The sequence below is a fragment of the Cynocephalus volans genome, chromosome 2 (genome assembly GCF_027409185.1).
Source record: "Cynocephalus volans isolate mCynVol1 chromosome 2, mCynVol1.pri, whole genome shotgun sequence".
NCBI classification, from domain to species: Eukaryota; Metazoa; Chordata; class Mammalia; order Dermoptera; family Cynocephalidae; genus Cynocephalus; species Cynocephalus volans.
In genome coordinates this window covers 59,112,323-59,133,959 of record NC_084461.1, presented here as the reverse complement: position 1 = coordinate 59,133,959, position 21,637 = coordinate 59,112,323, and the positions used below count along the sequence as shown (strand labels likewise).

General features: G+C 37.7%; 1 protein-coding gene across 9 annotated transcripts in view; it reads right to left on the bottom strand.

Annotated features, from left to right (window-relative positions):
- The window catches only part of SLC30A5 (solute carrier family 30 member 5), a 35,813-nt gene extending 18,888 nt beyond the window's left edge, over nt 1-16,925 (bottom strand). For 6 of the 9 annotated variants that reach the window (XR_010022652.1, XR_010022654.1, XR_010022653.1 and 3 more), the window contains exons 1-6: nt 16,623-16,925; nt 10,280-10,402; nt 8,888-8,954; nt 7,086-7,171; nt 3,921-4,008; nt 1,288-1,375 (exon numbers count right to left, since the gene is read on the bottom strand). Coding sequence is in view for 6 of the 9 variants with exons in the window: in XM_063087232.1 (XP_062943302.1) it covers nt 1,288-1,375; nt 3,921-4,008; nt 7,086-7,171; nt 8,888-8,954; nt 10,280-10,402; nt 16,623-16,708 (538 nt within the window). In the remaining 3 variants the exon portion in view is untranslated. The remainder of the gene's footprint in view (nt 1-1,287; nt 1,376-3,920; nt 4,009-7,085; nt 7,172-8,887; nt 8,955-10,279; nt 10,403-16,622) is intronic. The other 3 variants (XM_063087233.1, XM_063087231.1, XM_063087235.1) reach the window with 3 other exon arrangements.
- Nucleotides 16,926-21,637: the final 4,712 nt, after the last annotated feature.

The following is a 21,637-nucleotide window of genomic DNA, read 5'->3' as shown; positions in this document are numbered from 1 at the left end:
GCCGACCCCGTGGCGCACTCGGGAGAGTGCAGTGCTGGGAGCGCAGCAGTGCTCCCGCCGCGGGTTCGGATCCTATATAAGGATGGCCGGTGCGCTCACTGGCTGAGCGCGGTGCTGCCAGTCACAAAAAGACAAAAAAAAAAACAAAAACAAAAAACAAAAAACAAAACAATGTAAAATTTAATTCTGGGACACAATATATAAGTTGAAATGGCCTGTATTTCTTATGCCATCTCTAAAATGATTATAATAGTGCTTAAGACAAAGTGGCTGAATTTTAGTATTTAACCTCCAAAAGACATTTGTATACATACTTTTAGTAGGACAAAGGGACAAGAGCAAGGAATCTCCATGGACTTTTCCTGCCCGGTGGAATTCAGATACCATTTTAGAATGACATGTAAAACCAGTCCTAAATCTGTCTTCTAAGTCATTGACCACTTAAGTCTCAGCAAAGTAAGCAGCAAGCAAAAGAGGGTGGGGTGGGAGAGGGTGTACCACAAGCAACACAGAGGTTTTTCAAAGTTATGCTCCCCTCTCTCATTGCAACAAAGTAAATTATTATTAGTTTACTAATAAGTTTTAGGGCACTGGTGCTTTGAGTTCTGCTGAATGGAGTAGGTAGAGGTGTGTGCAAAGGACAGAACAAGGAATGTCTGTAGAGTAGAATGAATAGATATATTTGACTGCAAAATTGGGTTTATATGAGATAAGAGTGGTGTCTGAACTGGAAATAATTTAGAGCAAGAGAGTGAATGCCAGGTAAGGGAATTTGAATGTTTTCTTTCATGCAAGAAGATGACAAATGTTTTTCATTTATGAGCATTTGAATTATTAAATTATGAGGGAGCAAACACTGATTATGTTGAGTGGCAAATCATCTTTTTTCTTTCTTTCTTTTTTTTTTTAGCACCAGGACATTCTAAAAAATATATATATATTTTTGGGCAGCTGGCCGGTACAGGAATCTGAACCCTTGACCTTGGTGTTACACCACTGCGCTCTAACCAATTGAGTTAACCTGCTAGCCCCTAAAATATTCTTTCAATATCCTTAAATTTCTGAAAATTTAGTATACTGATGAAAATACTGAGATGCTGTAAAATATTTAATAGAATGAATTTGTTCATTATTTAAATACTGATTTTGAATGTCTACATTAACCTATGAAAGTTTCGTTCATGATTGATCAGTTTAATTCATTCACCTCTTCTTTTCCCACTCTGCCAGTCTTCTACTTTTCTGCAAGACATTAAATAAGTCCAGTCTATTGCAAAAAAAGGATACGGTGTTCAGCCATTTTAGCCATGAGATCATCATTGTCGAAAAGCAATAAACAGATCACAGCAATAATGAAAAAAGCAGCCCCTCTTGTCTAAAAATGAAGAAAATAATACTAAGGATAGCTTTTTCAAGAGCTGATCTTTAAGACAATAACTATACAGATGCTAAAGGAAAACATTTTTCAAAAAATAAACATTTAAAGAAAAAATAACATCTGATATTACAGCCCATATATAAATGTACAGTATTAACAGTAAGATATAAAAGAAGAGAGATCCAACAAATTCTGCAGAATATTTTAAAGGCACTTAAGACACATAATATTGACACCTTCAATTACCCTCCTTGCTAACATGGCTAGGCATGTTACTATGAACAAACTGTCACTGTTTACAGAATTAACCTTCCTAAATGTTACTTTACTTCTGGTTGAAAAGCCCATGTAGTTAAAAAATAATTAGTAGGGACTTAGTTTACTCTACAACATGCAAGAGATAAAGAATACTCTAGTTACTACTCCTCTAGGGAAAAACAATCAAGAGGGCATGTTAAGAAAATCAGTGAAGTCATTGCTAAGATCTAGTAAAGGTATAAAGCATTAAAAAGCTGATAAACTATGTTCTCATTCCTGGGAAAGGATTTTGACAAGAGAAAATTATAGAAAGGGTATATTAGCCTAGTTTATGTAAATATTTCAGAATGTTAGGTACAAAGGCAATCTAAATAGTATTGTTATACATTCTATATTTACAAATTTGTATAATATGTATACTTATATGTAATTTATATATATAGTAATATGTAATTATATATATATATAATGGAAGTACAACACTTCTATTTAATAAAAGTTTAAAATGAAAAGTGAGGATACTTAAAAAAAAAAGTAAAAAAAAAATAAAAAGAAAAGTGAGGAAGCAAGGATACTATTCTATTCATTACATGATTACCACTACACTGGATATATTCTGTTAGTGTGGAAATTTCTGGGCTGGCTGGTTAGCTCAGTTGGTTAGAGTACGATGTTATAACACCAAGGTCAAAGGTTTGGATCCCTGTACTGGCCAGCCGCCAAAAACAAAACAAAATGATAAAATTTCTTAAATTTTCATTGAGTTAGGATATGGTAATATCAATAACACTCATATAATTTAATCTTTCCTTAATAACAAAAAGGGCAACTGAGAATTTTGTAGTACTTCAGGGTTATAATTAAAAAAAAAAATTCACCAAGTCCTGGACAAATGCCCTGATTCATTATTGACATAATGAGAGAATACGCAAGATCTGTACTTTCATTTCTGACTATTAGTGCAGCCAAACTTTTATTTTTTTAAATGTTTTAAAATTATTTGTATTTCTTCTGTGAGTTGTCTTTCCCTGTCCTTTGCTCATTTCTATTGAGAATCTTAAGTGTTTTTCTTAACTGAGTATTTTAAAAGAAATGTAGTTTTGTTTGTGGCAGCTTTTGTTGTTAGTTTTTGTTTTTACAATGATTTCTGTTATATAGGAAGTTTGTAATCATTATGAAGTCAAGTGTAGAGATTTTCCCTTTGTGATTTTTATTTCCATTATGTTTACACTCAGAAAGTTCTTCTCCACCTATAGATTATTTTATTCTATGTTTTTACAGATATCTTTTTTTTTTTTTTTTTTTTTAAATCCACAGAACTCTTCAATGTACTTAAAATTTATTTGGGAGTACTTTGTGAATGAGGGGAAGGATTAAATAGTGGCCTTTGCTTGAATAATAATGACCCAATTTAAAATCTACAGGCTGGGTATTCTCCCACTCTGCTCTACTTGGTCCGTTACTTTGTTCACTTTATTATTTTATTCATCTCCCTCCATTACTTTGCCTGAAAGTCCCTTTCAGAACAGGGATTATTATATTTTATTTCTTCTTTCCCTTATGTTTAGGACAATGTACCATGCAGAGGAAGTGTTTAATTTGGTGAAACATTGTAATTCTAACAATTTGGAACTGCAGATTGGTAACTCATTTACCAAAAGAGGGTAATACTTGAATTACTTAAGATGAACAAGGATGCCTTTTGGCAAAATGTTGGATAAATGTTCACAGACTTTAAATATCACAAGTTCTTAGGTAATTTTCAAAGATAATTTACAGGGGTTAAGAACAAGGTAGGGAGAGGGGTATGGGTACAACATGAAGGAGATCTTTGTGGTGATGTACCAGTTCTCTATCTTGGTTGTGGTAGTGGTTACACAAATCTATACACATAATAAAATTTCATGGACCTAGGTACATACAAACACATACACACACATGAGTGTATGAAAAACTGGTAAAATCTGATAAGGTCTACAGATTGTACCAATGTCAATTTCCTGGTTTTGATAGTGTATTTAAGTTAGGTAAGAAGCCACCTTTGGGGGAAACTGAATGAAGGGTACATGGACCTCTCTGTACTATTTTTGCAACTTCCTAGGAATCTATCATTTCAAAATAAAAAGTAAAAAACAAAAAACAATTTGTTAAAAAAAAAAAAGTAAAACTAGCGGAAAAAGCCCCTAAATTCATTTAAACGCTAAAAGATACGATTTTATTGCTTTGGATAACATTTTACACATATACTCTAAATATCCAAGTAACTGATAATGGGAAATTCTACCTTTGCTGGTCCTCCTCCAGAACTAGTGAACAAAACACTTAGTAGTGAGATGACAACAATATCACTGTGTTCAAATAGCAGCAAAGTCCTACAACAACAAAATATTATCATTCATGAATTATATCTTATCTTTATCAGGAAGCATAAATTCAACTACAGTAAGAGAAAAGAAATATTTCTCCTTGACTTTGTAAAACATTATGAGAAAAATAAATAGGTACCACTGCTTTGGAAAATATTTTGGCATTATCTACCTTAGAAAGGTTGAAGCTACAAATACCCAACGATACCACTCTTAGGATTATATCTTACAAATTTCTTGTACATGTGTACCAGGACATACTTATAAGGTCGCTCACACCAGCATTGTTTGCAGTAGGCCAAAACTGGAAACAACTTACATATCCACTAATAAAAGAATGGATAATATAATTGGAGTATTTCCACTCAATGGGCTATAGCAGTAAGAATGAAGAAAATTCTTTGAAAATACAAGAAAAAATACAGAAGTATACTTTAAAAAGGTGAATTTTAAGGTATGTGAATTATATTTTTAAAAAACTGCTATAGAAATGAATAAACTGTAAACTATATGTGTCAAGTGGGCAAATCTCAAACATAACACTGAATGAAAAAGCATGTTGCATAAAAATACATGCAATCTAATTCCATTTATACTTTAAAAAGTTCACGGAAAAACAGAATTGAAAAATAATATGAAGGGGCCAGCCCGTGGCTCACTCGGGAGAGTGTGGTGCTGATAACACCAAGGCCGTGGGTTCGGATCCTATATAGGGATGGCTGGTTAGCTCACTGGCTGAGCGTGGTGCTGACAACACCAAGTCAAGGGTTAAGATCCCCTTACCGGTCATCTTTAAAAAAAAAAAAAAAAAAAAAAAAAAGAAGAAAAATAATACGAGGGCTGGCCAGTTAGATCAGTTGGTTAGAATGTTATGCCGATAACACTAAGGTCCAGGGTTCCATCCCTGTACCAGCCAGCTGTCCAGAAAAAAAAAAAAAAGATAATACAAATCTTTCCATGAAGTTTTTGAAGTACCCTCATATAAAGTAAAATACTTCCAAAGTTAAACATTAAAAAAAAAAAGCAAATGTGTGGTAAAACTATAAAGAAAACCAAGAAAATGAAAAACAAAACTTAAGATGCTGGTTATATCCAAAGGCAGGGAGAGAGAGGGGATACAATCAGGAGAGGCATACAGGGCTTCAAAGGTATTGGTAAGGTTTCATTTGGGGGGCTGGGTGTTGGGCACATGGATGTTCATTTTATTATTCTTTAAATATACCTACATCTATATTTATTCTTTTATATGTATGAAATATTTTTTCAAAAAAATTTTAAAAAGAGGTATGCATGAGCACTGCAACCATGCTGGCTGTCACGTGGGGACTGTCGCCAGGCTAGAAACTAAATAAATCCAGCCAAAAGGAGGCTTATAGAATTTAATAGCAACATAGGACTGGACTGTGTCTCACTTGGGAGAGTGTGGTGCTGACAACACCAAGTCAAGGGTTAAGATCCCCTTACCAGTCATCTTAAAAAAAAAAGAATTTAATAACAACAGATTTGCAGCTGACTGTTAAATAAATTTTCATTTTCCCTCTTTACCCAAAAATCTGTAATGAGAACACATCAGTGGTAACTTTAGTTCTGTTAATATTGGGAAGATTATAATTTAAGAGAATAAATACATCAACAAATTAATACTAACCTAAAATGAGACAGCTATGAAACACCAAAGGAGTCTTTCTGATAGAGAAATTGCATGATGGTTTAGTAAAATAATGAGAGGAGCAGTGCTGGAGGTGATAAGGGGCTACAGGCTGGACAGTAGATGACTAAATAAGGAGGCAAATAAGAACTTGAATATTTTCCCCTTCTCTCCCTATCCTAACACACAGGGACAGTGATTTAGTAACATACAAACCAACAAACCATTTCACAAATAAGAAATTTAAAATATTGCAGATGATAAGCAATAACACCACTCAATCATATTCAAGCATAAACTGAAAGAGTTCTACCCAAGCTGAGAAATTCAGCCAGCTTTCCCACCTCTCCAGAATGCTGCTGCTATCATGTATGGGAACATGACTTTTGGAATTATGCATTCTCTGCATCTAACAAAGTACAGGGCAAATAAGCCAAAGGGACTCCAATCCAGAAGCTACTCTATTGGCCGTTAAGGAGGAAAGAACTTTTCACAAAGCATTTCCTATCTATTACTTTCCACTCTGCCCACCCCAATATTCTCAGTGAGATCCTTCAGACTATCCCTCATTTTACTCTTCCCCATTATCAATAACAAGGTACTTTTTCTTACACTTACCCACTAAGTAAAACCCCTTAAAAATAGAGAAATATTAAAAGAATGTTTATGTACAGGTGCACATGTTATGACTGTTGTTTAAGAAGCTCTTAAAGGGGCTGGCCCATGGCTCACTTGGGAGAGTGTGGTGCTGATAACACCAAGGCCACGAGTTTGGATCCCTATATAAGGATGGCCGGTTAGCTCACTTGGGAGAGTGTGGTGCTGACAACACCAAGTCAAGGGTTAAGATCCCCTTAGTTGTCATCTTAAAAAAAAAAAAAAGCTCTTAAGCATTTCCTTCATAAATCAACCCATTTGCGCAAAAAGATTATACAGATCTAGGGGAATATGAAATGAGAATAGTCTACTTAACCCACTGTACCTTTAATCTGATGATTGGCACACTATTCCCAATACATTTGTTTACAAGAGTACTTGCAGAGTTGTACAAAAAAAAAAATGAGTGCTTTTAAAGATTTTGATCTCCTCCTTATTGGTTACCATTTCAGACCTCTTAGCTTCTAAACCAGCTACTAAGAGGATCACTAATGAATGATTAAAAAAAGCTACCTATGCTAAAAAATTTTCTGAAACTCTTTGGATTCTAACTAGTAAAATATCTATGACAAATCATGAATAAATACATTAATAGTATGCACCAAAGAACTAGTTCACAAACTAAATAGGTTCTCTCTCCTTCTCTATTAATTCTATCCAATGCTATAGAAATGATAAAAGCATTTTACAAATAAATACTTGACATAAAATATGGGAAAGAATTAATATTCAAAATGAAAAAATATAAACAAACATTCAAAATATGCATTTTATTTACCTTAGTGGTCCACAAAGAGTAAGGCCAAAAAACCACAAGAGTGAAATGATACACCCAGCAACTGCATGTTTAAATATTTTGATCCACTATAAATGGAAACAAAAAATTAAAATTTCAGTCACATATATTTTGCTAAATATCTCAATCTTAAAATACACAGGGAAATATAATAATGGTAACAACTATTTTAAAGACTAAATCATTACATATTTTGAAATTAAACAGAAAATGTTAAGATCTCTTGACTAACTCTAGATTTGCAAGACAATATTGATTTCCATTATCTATATTCTTGTCTGTTAGATCTTGAAATCTTTTCCTACAGAATATAATTTTCTGTTTTCTAAGTTTCTCACTAGTTTCCTAGGAACACTTAATATTTTAGTCTTTAAATTCTTTCCCATGAAAAGAATTTTTAGTGTTCCAATTATTTATAATTATTTATAATATTTGAAAAGAGAAGACAAAAGTTAAGATGGGATTTAAAATACTAATCCTATTTTTTTTTTTCTTTTTTTTTTTTGTGTGTGTTGTTTTCGCGACCGGCACTCAGCCAGTGAGTGCACCGGTCATTCCTATACAGGCTATACAGGATCTGAACCCGCGGCGGGAGCGTTGCCGCGCTCCCAGCGCCGCATGCTACCAAGTGCGCCATGGGCTCGGCCCAATACTAATCCTATTTTAAAAAATGTTCTTGGTCTCTAAAACAGAAGTACTTGAATTTGTCATTCTAATAACAAGTTAGACTGGATGGTTAGCTCAGTATGTTACAGTGCAGCCCTATAACACCAAGGTCACAGGTTTGGATCCCGGTACCAGACAGATGCCAGGGGGGAAAAAAAATCATGGAACAGGTTTCTAAGGCATGGCATAAAGCAAACACGTAGAGGAGTACATGAGATGATCATACAGAACGTAGGACATTTCTGGCATGAAGCCTGAACTTCAGCTGCCTAAAGGGAATAATAATGATAATGAAGAGGGTGATGTACTACATCCTAATATGTACTATATACATATTATATGCCAGGCACTATTCTAAGAACTTTACATGTATTAATTCATTTATTTCTCAGATCTCCATTAGGAAGGTATTATCTCTATTTTACAGGTGAACAAATTAAGTTAGAAAAAAACTTGCCCAAAGTAAGAGTTAGTATGCAGGACAGACAGAATATGAAATTGTCAACCCCTATGCTTTATCAGCCTCCCCGTGACATTTGTACTAGGATCTTGGGCATGCCTCCATGTTCGTTTGTAGGTCTTTCAGAATAAAGAAACTGCATTAAAGAAAACAATTACATAAATGCTTTTATTTTTATTTTTATTTTTTTTATAAAAAGATGACCGGTAAGGGGATCTTAACCCTTGACTTGGTGTTGTCAGCACCACGCTCAGCCAGTGAGCAAACCGGCCATCACTATATGGGATCCGAACCCGGGGCCTTGGTGTTATCAGCACCGCACTCTCCCGAGTGAGCCATGGGCTGGCCCCCATAAGTGCTTTTAAATTTTTCTACCCTCTTCTGCATTTTAGACATTCCATTTTTATTATTTTATTATTTTAATAAATAATATTTTATTTTATTATTTTAATACATTTTTATTATTTATTTTTAGCTCTTTGTAGTTCACTCTTGAAATCTCAATTCTGAAAAGACAAGTCAAGAGCAAGTTAACTCTGGAAATGTTCTGCTGTGCCCTTAAATAATTTGTTAGGTATCCTTGATCCAAAAATCGGCATTGTATCCTGGCCCACTGAATGAGAAGCTGCTAGGAATAAAGGATTTTGCAAAAACTCACCTGGTGTTTGGTAATAGTTTTCCCAGAAGAAAATGGCTTTTGAAACAAAACCATAAAAAATGCAGTCCTGTAAATATCAAAACATTAACATATTAATATTAGTCAATATTAAATACAAGATGTGGTTTTAAGACACTTATTTTAAACAAATAGAACTTGAAAGGAATGCTATCCTCTACAGAAATCATTCTGGAGAACTATACTTATTTTAAGAAGGCTCCCACTGCAACATTTTGGAAACTCTTCTTTTTGTCTTCAGAACCATTTCATAAGCCACAAAAATAAAAGTTTCAATATTTGTTTATACCTTGAAGTACCAAAGAAAATAATTCCTATCTTCTCTAAAATTCAGTAATAACAAATCTTGAAACAGGGTGGCTGGTTAGCTCAGTTGGTTAGAGCACAACGTTGGTAATATCAAGGTCAAGGATTCAGACCCCCTTACCAGCCAGCCACAAAAAAAAAAAAAAAAAAAAAAAAAAAAAAAAAAAAAAATCTTACAACAATATAATAGAAATGAAGAAAGTACTAATTATATATCTCTACCTTTCACATTGCCAAAATAGTTACATAAAAATGCATACAACTGATGCTTAAAATTTCCTAGTCAAGAATCTCTTTCCCAAATTACCAAAATTATATTCCTAAGAGTCTTCAATAGATTTTTAACATAGAGGGTGGTCACTATCAATCTTAAGGTCCAGCAATCTTTATTTAGAAAGAATTTCTTACTATATGTAGAATAATGTAAAGTTTATACCATATGAGGATCCTGTGTTATGCAGGAATTATGCAGTGAACACAGCCCAGCATGTTTTAATTGAGGGAAAAAAAAGGAACATTTGTGTCAAGGTAAACCTCAGGTAACATTTTGTGCCTGCTTTAAGACTGCGCTACGTCAGTGGTGCAGTCTGATAATCCCTAAGGTCTCCAAGACCCTTCCAGAGAGTCTGCAAGGTCAAGACTATCTTTATAAAATACCAAGACCTTATCTGTCCTTTTCACTCTTATTCTCTGAGGAGTACATGGTTGAGTTTTTCAGAGGCTAGATGATGCAAGATACAACAGACTGAATGCTGAAATAGATATGAGAATCCAGCTGTCCTAAATATATTAAGCCAAACATTAAAAGAACTTTGCAAAAATCTCATTAACACAAACTAAAGTAAAAGTCTATGTTTTAGCAAGTGATTAGAGTACAACTATATCTTTTTTTAAGTGTTTCTTTGTACCTCTAATCTTAGGTATTCTATTTTTTTTTTAAAATGTATCATATACTTGTCAGGAGGAATAAATTTCACATAACATTCTATGTAAAATTTCTTAAAGATACTCAGTTAAAACAGGATTGTCAAAGAAATAAAATCATTAAGAACCCCCCCACATACTCACCCAAGTTTTAATATAAAAATGAACTGAACAATGTGAACTGCTTTTAGGAGATCATATGATTCAAAAAGTCCCACAGCCTTAAAAAATTTAGTAAAACATAGTAACACAATGTATTTTGTTAATCTGAAAAATAAAAGAAGTAAGTTTTAGTATCATTGAAACCACAAGAAAGTCAGTAGTCTGTTTTTTTCTTATTATACAAGTACTACAGGTCATTACAGAAAGCACAGAAATACACAGACAAAAAATGAAACAAAAGAAAAAAACTCCAAACAACTAACCATCCATGTAATAAATACTCTTAACATTTTGGTATACATATACATTTGGTATATGTTCCCCGACTTATGATGGGGTTACATCCAGATAAATCCATTATGAATTGAAAAATCCTAAATTGAACCATCCTAAACTGGGGACTGACTGTATATACTTCTGGTTTCTTTTCAATGTATATGAATGATTACGTATAGACATGAGTCTATTAAAAAATAAATCACGGGGCCAGCCCGTGGCTCACTCGGTAGAGTGCGGTGCTGATAACACCAAAGCCACGGGTTCGGATCCTATATAGGGATGGCCGGTTTGCTCACTGGCTGAGCGTGGTGCTGACAACACCAAGCCAAGGGTTGAGATCCCCTTACTGGTCATCTTAAAAAATAAATAAATAAATAAAAAAATAAATAAATCACCAAACTAAAAAATAAAAATGTTCTTGGTTGCGCTGCCTGTACTATTTTGAATTTTTTTTTTATTTTTGCCACTCATAATATTTTTTTTTTTTTTTTTTTTTTTTTTTTTAAGATGACCGGTAAGGGGATCTTAACCCTTGACTTGGTGTTGTCAGCACCACGCTCACCCAGTGAGCGAACCGGTCATCCGTATATGGGATCCGAACCCGGGGCCTTGGTGTTATTAGCACCGCACTCTCCTGAGTGAGCCACGGGCCGGCCCATAATATGATTTTTAACGTAACAATAACTCCAAACAAATAAAAACAAAAACAGAAACAAAATTCTATCTGTCATGAAACTGGACCACAATACAGGAAGAGGCAAGGAATGGTAAATGTCTTAGGTTTTCCTCTCTTCTGCCTGGCTAACTAACTATAGTGACGTTTGTGGTTGAAAAGTCAAGTCACTTGGACCTACAAGAGTCCTAAAAAGTCTCAGGAATTGGAAGCACCCCAGAACGGGAGTGGGAAGCTGAAACGAGGAGGATCCTTAAGAAGTCTTCCAAGTAATCAGATCCCTAGTTCCTGCCCAGCACAGACAGGCAACTATCCCTCCTCAACCACTACAGGAATCATGAGGCTTACTTAGCCTCTAGCGAGGTCTAGACATAAAGCAAAGAGGAAAGGCAGGAGACTGAACTAAAAATGTGGAGATTAAAAAGAAGTTTCCCAGGTTGGCTGGTTAGCCAAGTTGGTTAGAGTGTGGGGTTATAACACAAAGGTCAAGGGTTCAGATCCCCATACCAACCAGCCACCAAAAAACAAAAAGAAGTTTCCCTTCTTAATCCTGCCTTCCCTTCTCTCATTTAATTCTAATATCTCAACAGCCAGGCTTCAATCTCCCAGCAGGAGAACCTTTTGGAAAACCTACCAAATCTCTGTCTGGCAATTATCTAGGTATGAAAGTAAATGTATACATGCTAGGGGGAAAAAAAAAAAAAAAAAAAAAAAGAACACTAACAGTTAAGAGGTGAAAAACACCTTGCAGATTCTCTAACCAATTCCTCTCATGCTCTAGATTGGGAAGCTGAAGCCCAGAGAGCTAGGTAGGGTCAAACCCATGTCTCTTAAGTATGCTCTTTTTCATATATCACACAGAAAATCAAAGTTCATCCAAAAGGCTTTTGAGGGTTCCCATCTTCTGGATAGTTACCAATTATACGTTCACAGCAGCCCACATGCACATATAAAGATGGTTTTATAAACCATCTTTAAATATGAAAGACAAAATGCATATTAAAACCTAAGATGAATTTGGACTTTGGCCTGTTTAAGCAAAAGAAAAAAGTCATGAAGATTTAACTAGAGCATGGTGCTGACAAATGCCTAGATCAAGGGTTCGGATCGCTGTACTGCCAGCCGCCAAAAGAAAACAGACAGACAGACAGACACACACACACACACACACACACACACACACACACACACACACACACACACACACACACACACACACACCAACTGCCAAAAGAACACACACACACACCCCAACGGCCAAAAGAACACACACACACACACACACACACACACACACACACACACAAAACCCCAAGATTTAAGCATATTAACTATATTAATGCTAATTAAATATTCGGGCTGTGGAAGCAATTTATAATTAGCCAATAAAAATATAGTTGAGCTAGAAATCCTTAGTTTACCCAGTTCCTAACACAGGAACTTGTATGATATGCACTCAGGAAATGTTTACCAAATGAAAGAATGCAACCTTTACAATTACACTTGTGTGATATTGTGATATCTAGTAGAGTAACATATATAGAGAGTAGTAATACACTACATAGGTGGCAGTCAAGCTTTTGGCAATTTAAACTATCAGCAACCCAGCCATGAACTCAGAGTAAGAGAAAAGAATAAAATCAAGTAGAGAAGGACTCTCAAAACCTCAGTGCTTTACTCTTTAAGCTCCTAACTGGCTGTAAAAATAAGGCAGAAGGAAAGAAGCAAGGACAAAAAGAATAACAACACTGTCAACAAGATAGGTAAGGGAAAAACAAAGACTAGGAAAAATAGAGGTACATTAAAAATCGCAGCAGTCCAGGAATTCTCGATCTCAGCAAACACCCTTGTACATCCCCCAGAGGGTTATGTAGCCATTCAAATATTCCTCGCTCACTTACTATGCACCAGATGCCATGTGGCCAACGAGACCTAAGTGAAGTCTGACAGAGTGGCTTCAGGTACAGCCTTCCCTCTTCCTGGTGAAAGAGCAAGATGTACTTATTCCACCATTTATCTAAAAAAATTTTATCTAAAGCTGCGGCATCCATTTTATAACATGCCTTAATAGGAAAGCCAATAGAGAGAAAAGACAAAGAATTCAGGTCCCCGATGGTATCACTGAGGATTGTGAACAAACACTGGCAACCTCTAGCTTCTTTAATCTGAGAAGACTAAATCTCTATTTGTTTAAATCTGTTAGTTTTGTTACTAACAACCAAACACATTTGTAGGTGGTATCCAAGACACTAAATGCATACTAGAGACCCTGGCCTCAAGGAGCTCTGGATCTACTGGGAAAAACAGGCAAGTAAATAGATATACATATGACTCAAGTAAGTTAACAGACAGTTCTATAAACACAGATGTGGAAGCAACTAACACTAACTAGGGAAGCAGAGGTTATCTTCCCAGAGTTTGAAATTTGTAACTGTGTACTGAAGACTAAGTAGAAATGACCAAGGAAGGAAAGGTAAAGGGTATTTCAAAGAACAGTCAGCAGCATACATAAAACACTACTCCTGAAAAGGAGCCTTTGAAGACATTAACTGTATTTAAGCTCAGTTCACCAGATGACGCTCATACAGGCTGAACATCCCTAATCCAAAAATACAAAATGTGTAATGCTGCAAAATCCAAAACTTTTTGAGCACTGACATGATGCCACAAGTGGAAAATTCTACACCTGACATCATGTGACCAATATGACGGGTCACAGTCAAAATGCAGGTGCAGAGGCCGGCCCGTGGCTCACTCGGTAGAGTGCGGTGCTGATAACACCAAGGCCACGGGTTCGGATCCTATATAGGGATGGCCGGTTTGCTCACTGGCTGAGCGTGGTGCTGACAACACCAAGCCAAGGGTTGAGATCCCCTCACCGGTCATCTTTTTAAAAACAAACAAACAAACAAACAAAAAAACAAAATGCAGGTGCAGGATATAATCTAACTTCCAAATTTATAAGTCGGTATTTGCTATTAACCAGTCTTGTCAAGGGTATCACTGGTATTTTCTGTGAAAGGTTAGAAAATTCTCTGGTTCTTTAAACCTAGAATTACAGAAATTTGGATTTGTGTTCAAACCTGCATCTTGGGCTTTGCCCATTGCTACAGTTCACAATTCCCTGACCAAACAAATAAATAAATAAATCAGTGTGTGATTGAAGTTCAATTCATTCAATAAATATTCAAGTGTCTACTATGTAGAAAGCACTATACTTGTACATGGGGTTTGAAACAATTCAGATTCCCAGCTCATTTATTAGTTGTATGACTTTGGGCAAATTACTTAACTTTTCTGACTCTAGTTTCCCGATCTGCGAAACAAGGACACCACAACTTAGTTTGTAGGACTGCTTTTTTTTTTTTTTTTAAAGATGACCGGTAAGGGGATCTTAACCCTTGACTTGGTGTTGTCAGCACCACGCTCTCCCAAGTGAGCCACCTGGCCATCCCTATATAGGGATCCAAACCCATGTCCTTGGTGCCATCAGCACCACACTCTCCCAAGTGAGCCACGGGTCAGCCCTACATAGGATTGTTTTAAGAATTACATGAGATCATGTACTAGAGGCACTTGGAACATAGGAGGTATTCAACAAATGTAAGCATCACCCTCTGCCCTTACTTGAAGAGGACTTAAGCCAAAATAGAAACTGTTACCTAAAGCCATATTTGTGAATTCAGGTGTAAAAATATCCATAATTAAAGAACTTGTCAATTAGTTTTTGTTGAAGATTATTTGATTTTTAGTCTATATAAAGTAAAAACTTGCAACCTGGAATCCATCAAAATTCAACCAGTCCTGAGTTGAATTTGATTCTGCAATCAGCTATAAGAGAAGGGCAACTGTGCTAAGTAAACAATGCAAATAAGATGGCAAAGAACTGTTTACCACATTTACCTACCTAAGACAATAAGAATTTGAGTAAATAACACTTTTCAACTACTCATTTAACAATAATTTCAAGTTTACAGAAAAGTTTCAAGAATAGTATATTCTTTACCTACATTCCCTAATTGTTAACATATTGTCCCATCTGTTTACTATTCTCTCTCTCTTTCTAAATACACACGTAGAGGCTTCTTTCCTCCTGGGCTATTTGAGAGTAAGTTACTTATATCATGCTCCTTCACCCCTAAATACAAGTACTTGTATTTTCTAGGAACATGGAAATTTACTTATAGAACCAGCAGAGCTGTCAACTTCAGGAAATTTAACATACATATGATACTTTTATATAACCTATCATCCATAGTCCGATTTTGTCAATTTACCTAGTAATGCCCTTTACAGCATTTTTTCCCCTTTACAACCAAATCCGGAGCAGAAATGCATATTGCATTTAGTTGTCACGTCTCAATAATTAACATCTGATATTCTGTTATGGGAATGAGTTGCTCAAAATAGATCAGAAAATTAAATTTATGCTACAAAAATGCAGTTGGTTTCAGCATTATATATGGTGTTCTTTAGTCTTCATAAAAAAGTTATGTTAGTAATGCTATACTACAGTTCTAAAGAATTTACAAAAACGATCTTTAAATCTCAAAGGAAATATTAAAGAATGAGAAAAACTTAACTTCATTAAAAATGAAGGCAATGAATACCAGTTCCAACCAAATTGCTGGACCACATTTCATGCATCTTTGACACTACTTCAGAACTTAGGACAGGTCAGAAAGGAACACCTGAAAGTGGTCACTGAACCACTGGGTCTCTTACCTTTTGGGGGTTGGTGGGAAGATTGGGGGAAAGATAAAGGGGAGTTTTTATTTTTACTCTATAAATTTCTGCACTGTTTTAAATTTTTTCCCCAACGATCATACATTTCTTATTTAATAATAAAGTAAGCCGAAAAAGGAAACTAGACAACGGGGCTGGATTCTTGATGGTCCAAGTTCATCTGTCTGTTTCTTTGCCTGAAGAGAGATGATGGTGACACCTTCCCCTAATTTACGCAGGAAGACGTCAAAAAGGTTAAACGGTCACTAAACTACTATTTCAAGGAGAAACAGCCAAGAGAAATGTCTCTCAGAGATCAGAAAAACCTCACGTGAACTGACTGATGGGCAGTTCTGAGGCTGACAGACTGTTCCGAAACCGAGGAACTCAGGCAGAAGCCTCCTGATTTTAGAGCGTTCCTTCTGCGGCGGGCACCACAGGAGCCAGTGGAACCTGGAGGCAGCCCGCAAGCCGGGAAGCAAGTGAGAGAGGACCGAGGGCGCTGGGCGCGTGCTGAAGCCAGGACGTTCCGGGCTGTCAGCGGGGACCTCGGGGAGGCCGGGGAAGCTGTGTCCGGAGCGGCCGGACTGGCAGCTCCCGTCCGGGTCCGCGAGTGAGCGAGCCGGCAAGTCCGGGTCGGTGCCTTACCGAGCGCTGGGCACGTCTACCGGCCCGAGGCCGCCGCCGCCGCCTCCGGGGCCGGCTAGCACGTCCCCGCCGTATTTCTCCTCCATACCGGGGCTCAGGAGCCGCCGCCGCTGCCGCCGCCGCGGGATCTCCTCATGTCTGTCCGCTGCTGCGGAACAGCGGGCGCAGACGCGTCACTCTCCCATGGCAGCGGTCCAGTCGGGTCCCTGCAGGCCCGGCCGCCGCCGCCACTGTCCCGGGGTCCGGCTCACAGGTACGCGCGAGTCGGAACTAGGCCGCGGGCAGTTCCGGCGGCGTCGGGTCCCGGGAGGCAGCAGCGGCCCGGACGTTGCCAGGCCACGTCATCCGGCCCAGCAGCCCTCACTCCTCGGGGAGTGAACAGCCCTGCGCCTGCGCACAAAAGAACGCGTGCCTTCCCTCGCCCTTTTTAGGCTCCTCCTACCTCAGGTGACGGACGGAATCCCCGCCCCCTTCGGCCTCTCCCATTGGAACGGCCTGCGCCGTTACCTGTCCTTGCAGCGCCACCTACGGGATGGGCCATCAGGGGTACAGCGGGTTTCTGTAGCGCAGAGGGAGGGGGCGTAGAAAATGCCCGGGGTGTGTTTAAACAGAGCTCACTAGTCTTATCTTTTGCATTAGGGATTACTTTTTTTTTTGGAAACATAATTTATAGTACGTATTTGTGGCGTACAGAGTTGACTATCAATACTTGTGTACAGTATGTGATGATCGAATCAGGATAGTTAGCATATTCGGGGAGGTTTTGGTAAGGGGCAACAATAATCAACCACAATGTATATCGACAAAATAAAAGTTAAAAAAAAAAAAAGAATAGTTAGCATATTCGTTATTACAATAGGTAATCATTCCCTGTGTCAATTAACCAATTTCTCGCTGGCCCCCCTCCCCCTTTCCCACCTCTTCTAACCACAGTTCTGTTTGCGTTAGGGATTCTTAGTTCAAGGTCTGCAACATACCCACTGCCTCAAAATTCGTGAGTATGGATCAATATTTTTATGACGAGGAGGCCCAAAGTCTGAAAAGTGTGCCTGACCTCCGCAAGAAATAACTAATTTTGAATCTGAAGGAAATCTAAAACAAATAGTGGTCCAGCCTCTTTTGTTGAACATCTCCTTTGGTGGACCTTCAAAGGAGAAACTGGTATTTGGCCAAAATTTATCTTCTCTGCAAACTACCCCAGTGCAGTTTTCTGATAGTGACTATGTGTGGCTCTCCAGGGCCTTCTTTCCCACCCCTGATAAAGGGAAGCTAAACGTAATCCCTAGCTTTCTAAAGGAAGGATTTTGTCTTTTCCTCCACCGGGAGGCTGAGGCAATCCTAATGAAAGGATAGAGAGAGGGAATGTCTTTTGTGGGTTTTTTTTTATTGGTTTGGAGCTGGAGTACTAGCTGGTAGTGATCTCTGGACAGAGGCCTTGGAATTGCTGAAGTTAATGAGGACAGAACACAGGAGAAGGAAGGGTATTTGGTTAAGTGCAACTGTAAACTATGTTTTATCCCCTTTTTGAAAAGTAAAGAATAGAATTTTTAAAAATTCTAGCTACGAAACTGTGCCACTTAATCCAGCCTAATAAGGGTTATTTTTCTCTTGCTAAAAGTGGGCTCCCATGTCTGTCTTGGTTTGAATCCCAACTCTGCCACTTATTAATTGTGAGACCTTGGGTCAGTCACTTCTCTTTCTGTACCTCGGTTTTCTTATCTATAAAATAGGAACAGTAATATCTATGTCATAGGGTTGTTGGGAGAATTATGCGTTAGTATGTGAAAAGTACCTGGAACAATGAATGGTGTATAGTATCACTCAATAAATGTTAACTGTTATTATTACTTATAGAGGAAACTTGGGAATAGGGATTTGGCGGTGGTACAACTAACTAGTTAGTTTTTCCAGAGCTACTTGCATTCCTTTGGAGCTCAGAAAACTAGATAAAATGATGTATAAATTGAGATTAAGTTTCATCCCAAGTGAAGTTTGAATTCAGTTGATATTTCTCATGTGGTTACAGCCACACCATTTTTCTTTTAGGCAAGTGTAAGTATATGTTCTACTGTTGTTTTTTGTGGTAGAAGGAAAGTGCCTCTGTTTTCTTTCTTCCTGCTCACTTCTCAACTTGTTCCAACCTTACTTCTACATTTATCACTCCTCCAAAGCAGCTCTCCCATGGATATCTTTCAGCCATATATTACCTCACCTCTCTATAGCTTTCAACATAGTTGATCTGTCACTCCTTGAAACATTGTCTTTCCTTGGTTTCCAGAGTCCTGCATTTGTTTGATTAAAAAAACAAAATCTCAAGTTCTTTGTGTCCAAAAGTAAACTTACAAGGCTGGCCAGTTGGCTCAGTTGGTTAAAGCTCCATATTATAACACCAAGGTCAAGGGTTTGGATCCCCATATCAGACAGCTGCCAAAAAAAAAAAAAGAAGTTGTATAGTTCTTTTTTTTTTTTTTTTATAAAAGATGACCGGTAAGGGGATCTTAACCCTTGACTTGGTGTTGTGAGCACCACGCTCAGCCAGTGAGCGAACCGGCCATCCGTATATGGGATCCGAACCCGGGGCCTTGGTGTTCCCAGCACCACACTCTCCCGAGTGAGCCACGGGCCGGCCCAAAGTTGTATAGTTCAACAAAACAGCAAAAGCTTCAGTTGGCATTGTGGACAGTTTTGGAGCTAAAATCATCCTTGAAGGGCCGGCCCGTGGCTCACTCGGGAGAGTGTGGTGCTGATAACACCAAGGCCACAGGTTCGGATCCCTATAGAGGGATGGCCGGTTAGCTCACTGGCTGAGCGTGGTGCTGACAACACCAAATCAAGGGTTGAGATCCCCTTACCAGTCATCCTTTAAAAAATAAAATAAAATAAAATAAAATCATCCTTGAGAGATATTTTGCATTTGGTCAAAATGTCTAGGCCTTTATACTCTCTCTTTAGTCAATCATGGTATGTGCATCACTCTTGGAAGGATGGCCCTCTGCAGCATGTAAGCAATCCCTAAAAGGAGCCACATATCTGCTGAGAACACTCCCAGCAGAGCAATGAATCTTTCCTCAAAGGAGGATCTGGGCTTTGCACAGTAGTATGGTGGCAAATGTTTAACAATCAAGTCTTTGGAAGAAAAAGCCCTTGTTTACAATGTTTGTCAATTTCCATGGTGTTAATACTCCCATCCTGGCCAATTTCAAGCTACTGATGTGATGTCACTGAATGTGGAGTTGAGATAAAATGCACAGGAGATAACCTCAAGAGCACAGACAATAGTAAAATGTAGTAAAAATAATTAGGAAGTGATGCGTTTTGAGCATTTATGACCTTTGTTTTTAATATAATTATAAACTTACATAATATATTTTTTTGTTTTGTTTTGTTTCTTTTTGGTGGCTGGCCAGTAAGGTGATCCAAACCCTTGACCTTGGTGTTCATAATTTAATATTTAATAATGGCTGGCTTTTTTTTTTTTTAAAAGATGACCAGTAAGGGGATCTTAACCCTTGACTTGGTGTTGTCAGCACCATGCTCTCTCAAGTGAGCTAACTGGCCATCCCTATACAGGGATCCGAACCCGTGGTCTTGGTGTTATCAGCACCACACTCCCCCAAGTGAGCCACAGGCAGGCCCTAATAATGGCTTTTTAAGACCTGTCTCAAAATTCCTGAAAATTAAACCATTGGCTCTCATGAAGCAGCATGATCTGGCTCCAGCACTCTCCTGTCACACGTCACAGCAGCCCCCACACTTCTGATCTGTCTCAGCACTTTCTCAGTACACCTTTCTAAAACCCCCAGTGTCATTCAGATATCCCTATTGTATGTTCTCAAGATACTATGTACCTCTTCTTTTCATAGGATAATTTTTTATTTATGTGACTGATATATTAGCTGATTAAGCTCCATGAGGGTAGGGATGGGACTGTTTAAATTCTCCCTTCTGTCTCTTGCATTATGTAGCCCTGTGCTGGAGAGCAGACATGCAATGATATTTGTTTGTTTTAAATTTGCCATTTTAATCTTTTTTTTTTTTCAGCTGGTTCAAACTATCTGAGCTCAGCCTTACAAAAATAAGAGAGGGAGAAAGCGACAATCTAAATTGTGCATGATTCTGCCTAACATTCCACTCGGTGAACCCCAGGGTGAGCATGAGAGGAGATGTGTAAACCTGCTTTTTTTTTCCAGTTGGTTCCTGGGTGGCTATGATGTCATCATCCCATTATAGTAAGTGTGATTCTAAGAGACACAATGTAGATTTTATACCTGGTTGCTTTTCTGTTGCTCCATCTGGTGCTTGTTCAGAGAAACAGCAACAATTCCAATGGTAGAGGGAAAATTGTATCACAAAATTACCCTGAATATTCTTTAAATCACTGTCAGACTTTCTGGGAGATGGCCCAATTTAAAGGATGGTCAGGATAATATTGCAAACATGATTTTTGTTTTATGTGTTAGCTTGACACTGAATCTACATGAAATATGAAACTGCACTGTTTTATAAAAAGTATTGAAAACAGAAAATTAGAAGGAAGTATACGTACTTAAAGACATAAAACCAAAACTTATCTTTACACTGCCCATAGAATGATAGTATATTTCCTTTTAGTCTCTTTTCTAAGCATAGTGTGTTGGAGTTTTTGTTTGTACACTGCAGTATACGTATAATTTTGTATTTGCTTTTCTCCTATTATAACATAGACACTTCTATATTATAATATGTCTAATGTAAATGTATATGTTGTATTTCCAAAAAATGTACTATACATGCACTTTTCTCATGTTCTTTTAAAAAAATTTTTTTGGGCGGCTGGCCAGTGCTATGTTCTAAAGATGATAGTTGGGGCCGGCCCGTGGCTCACTCGGGAGAGTGCGGTGCTGATAACACCAAGGCCCCGGGTTCGGATCCCATATACGGATGGCCGGTTCGCTCACTGGCTGAGCGTGGTGCTGACAACACCAAGTCAAGGGTTAAGATCCCCTTACTGGTCATCTTTAAAAAAAAAAAAAATA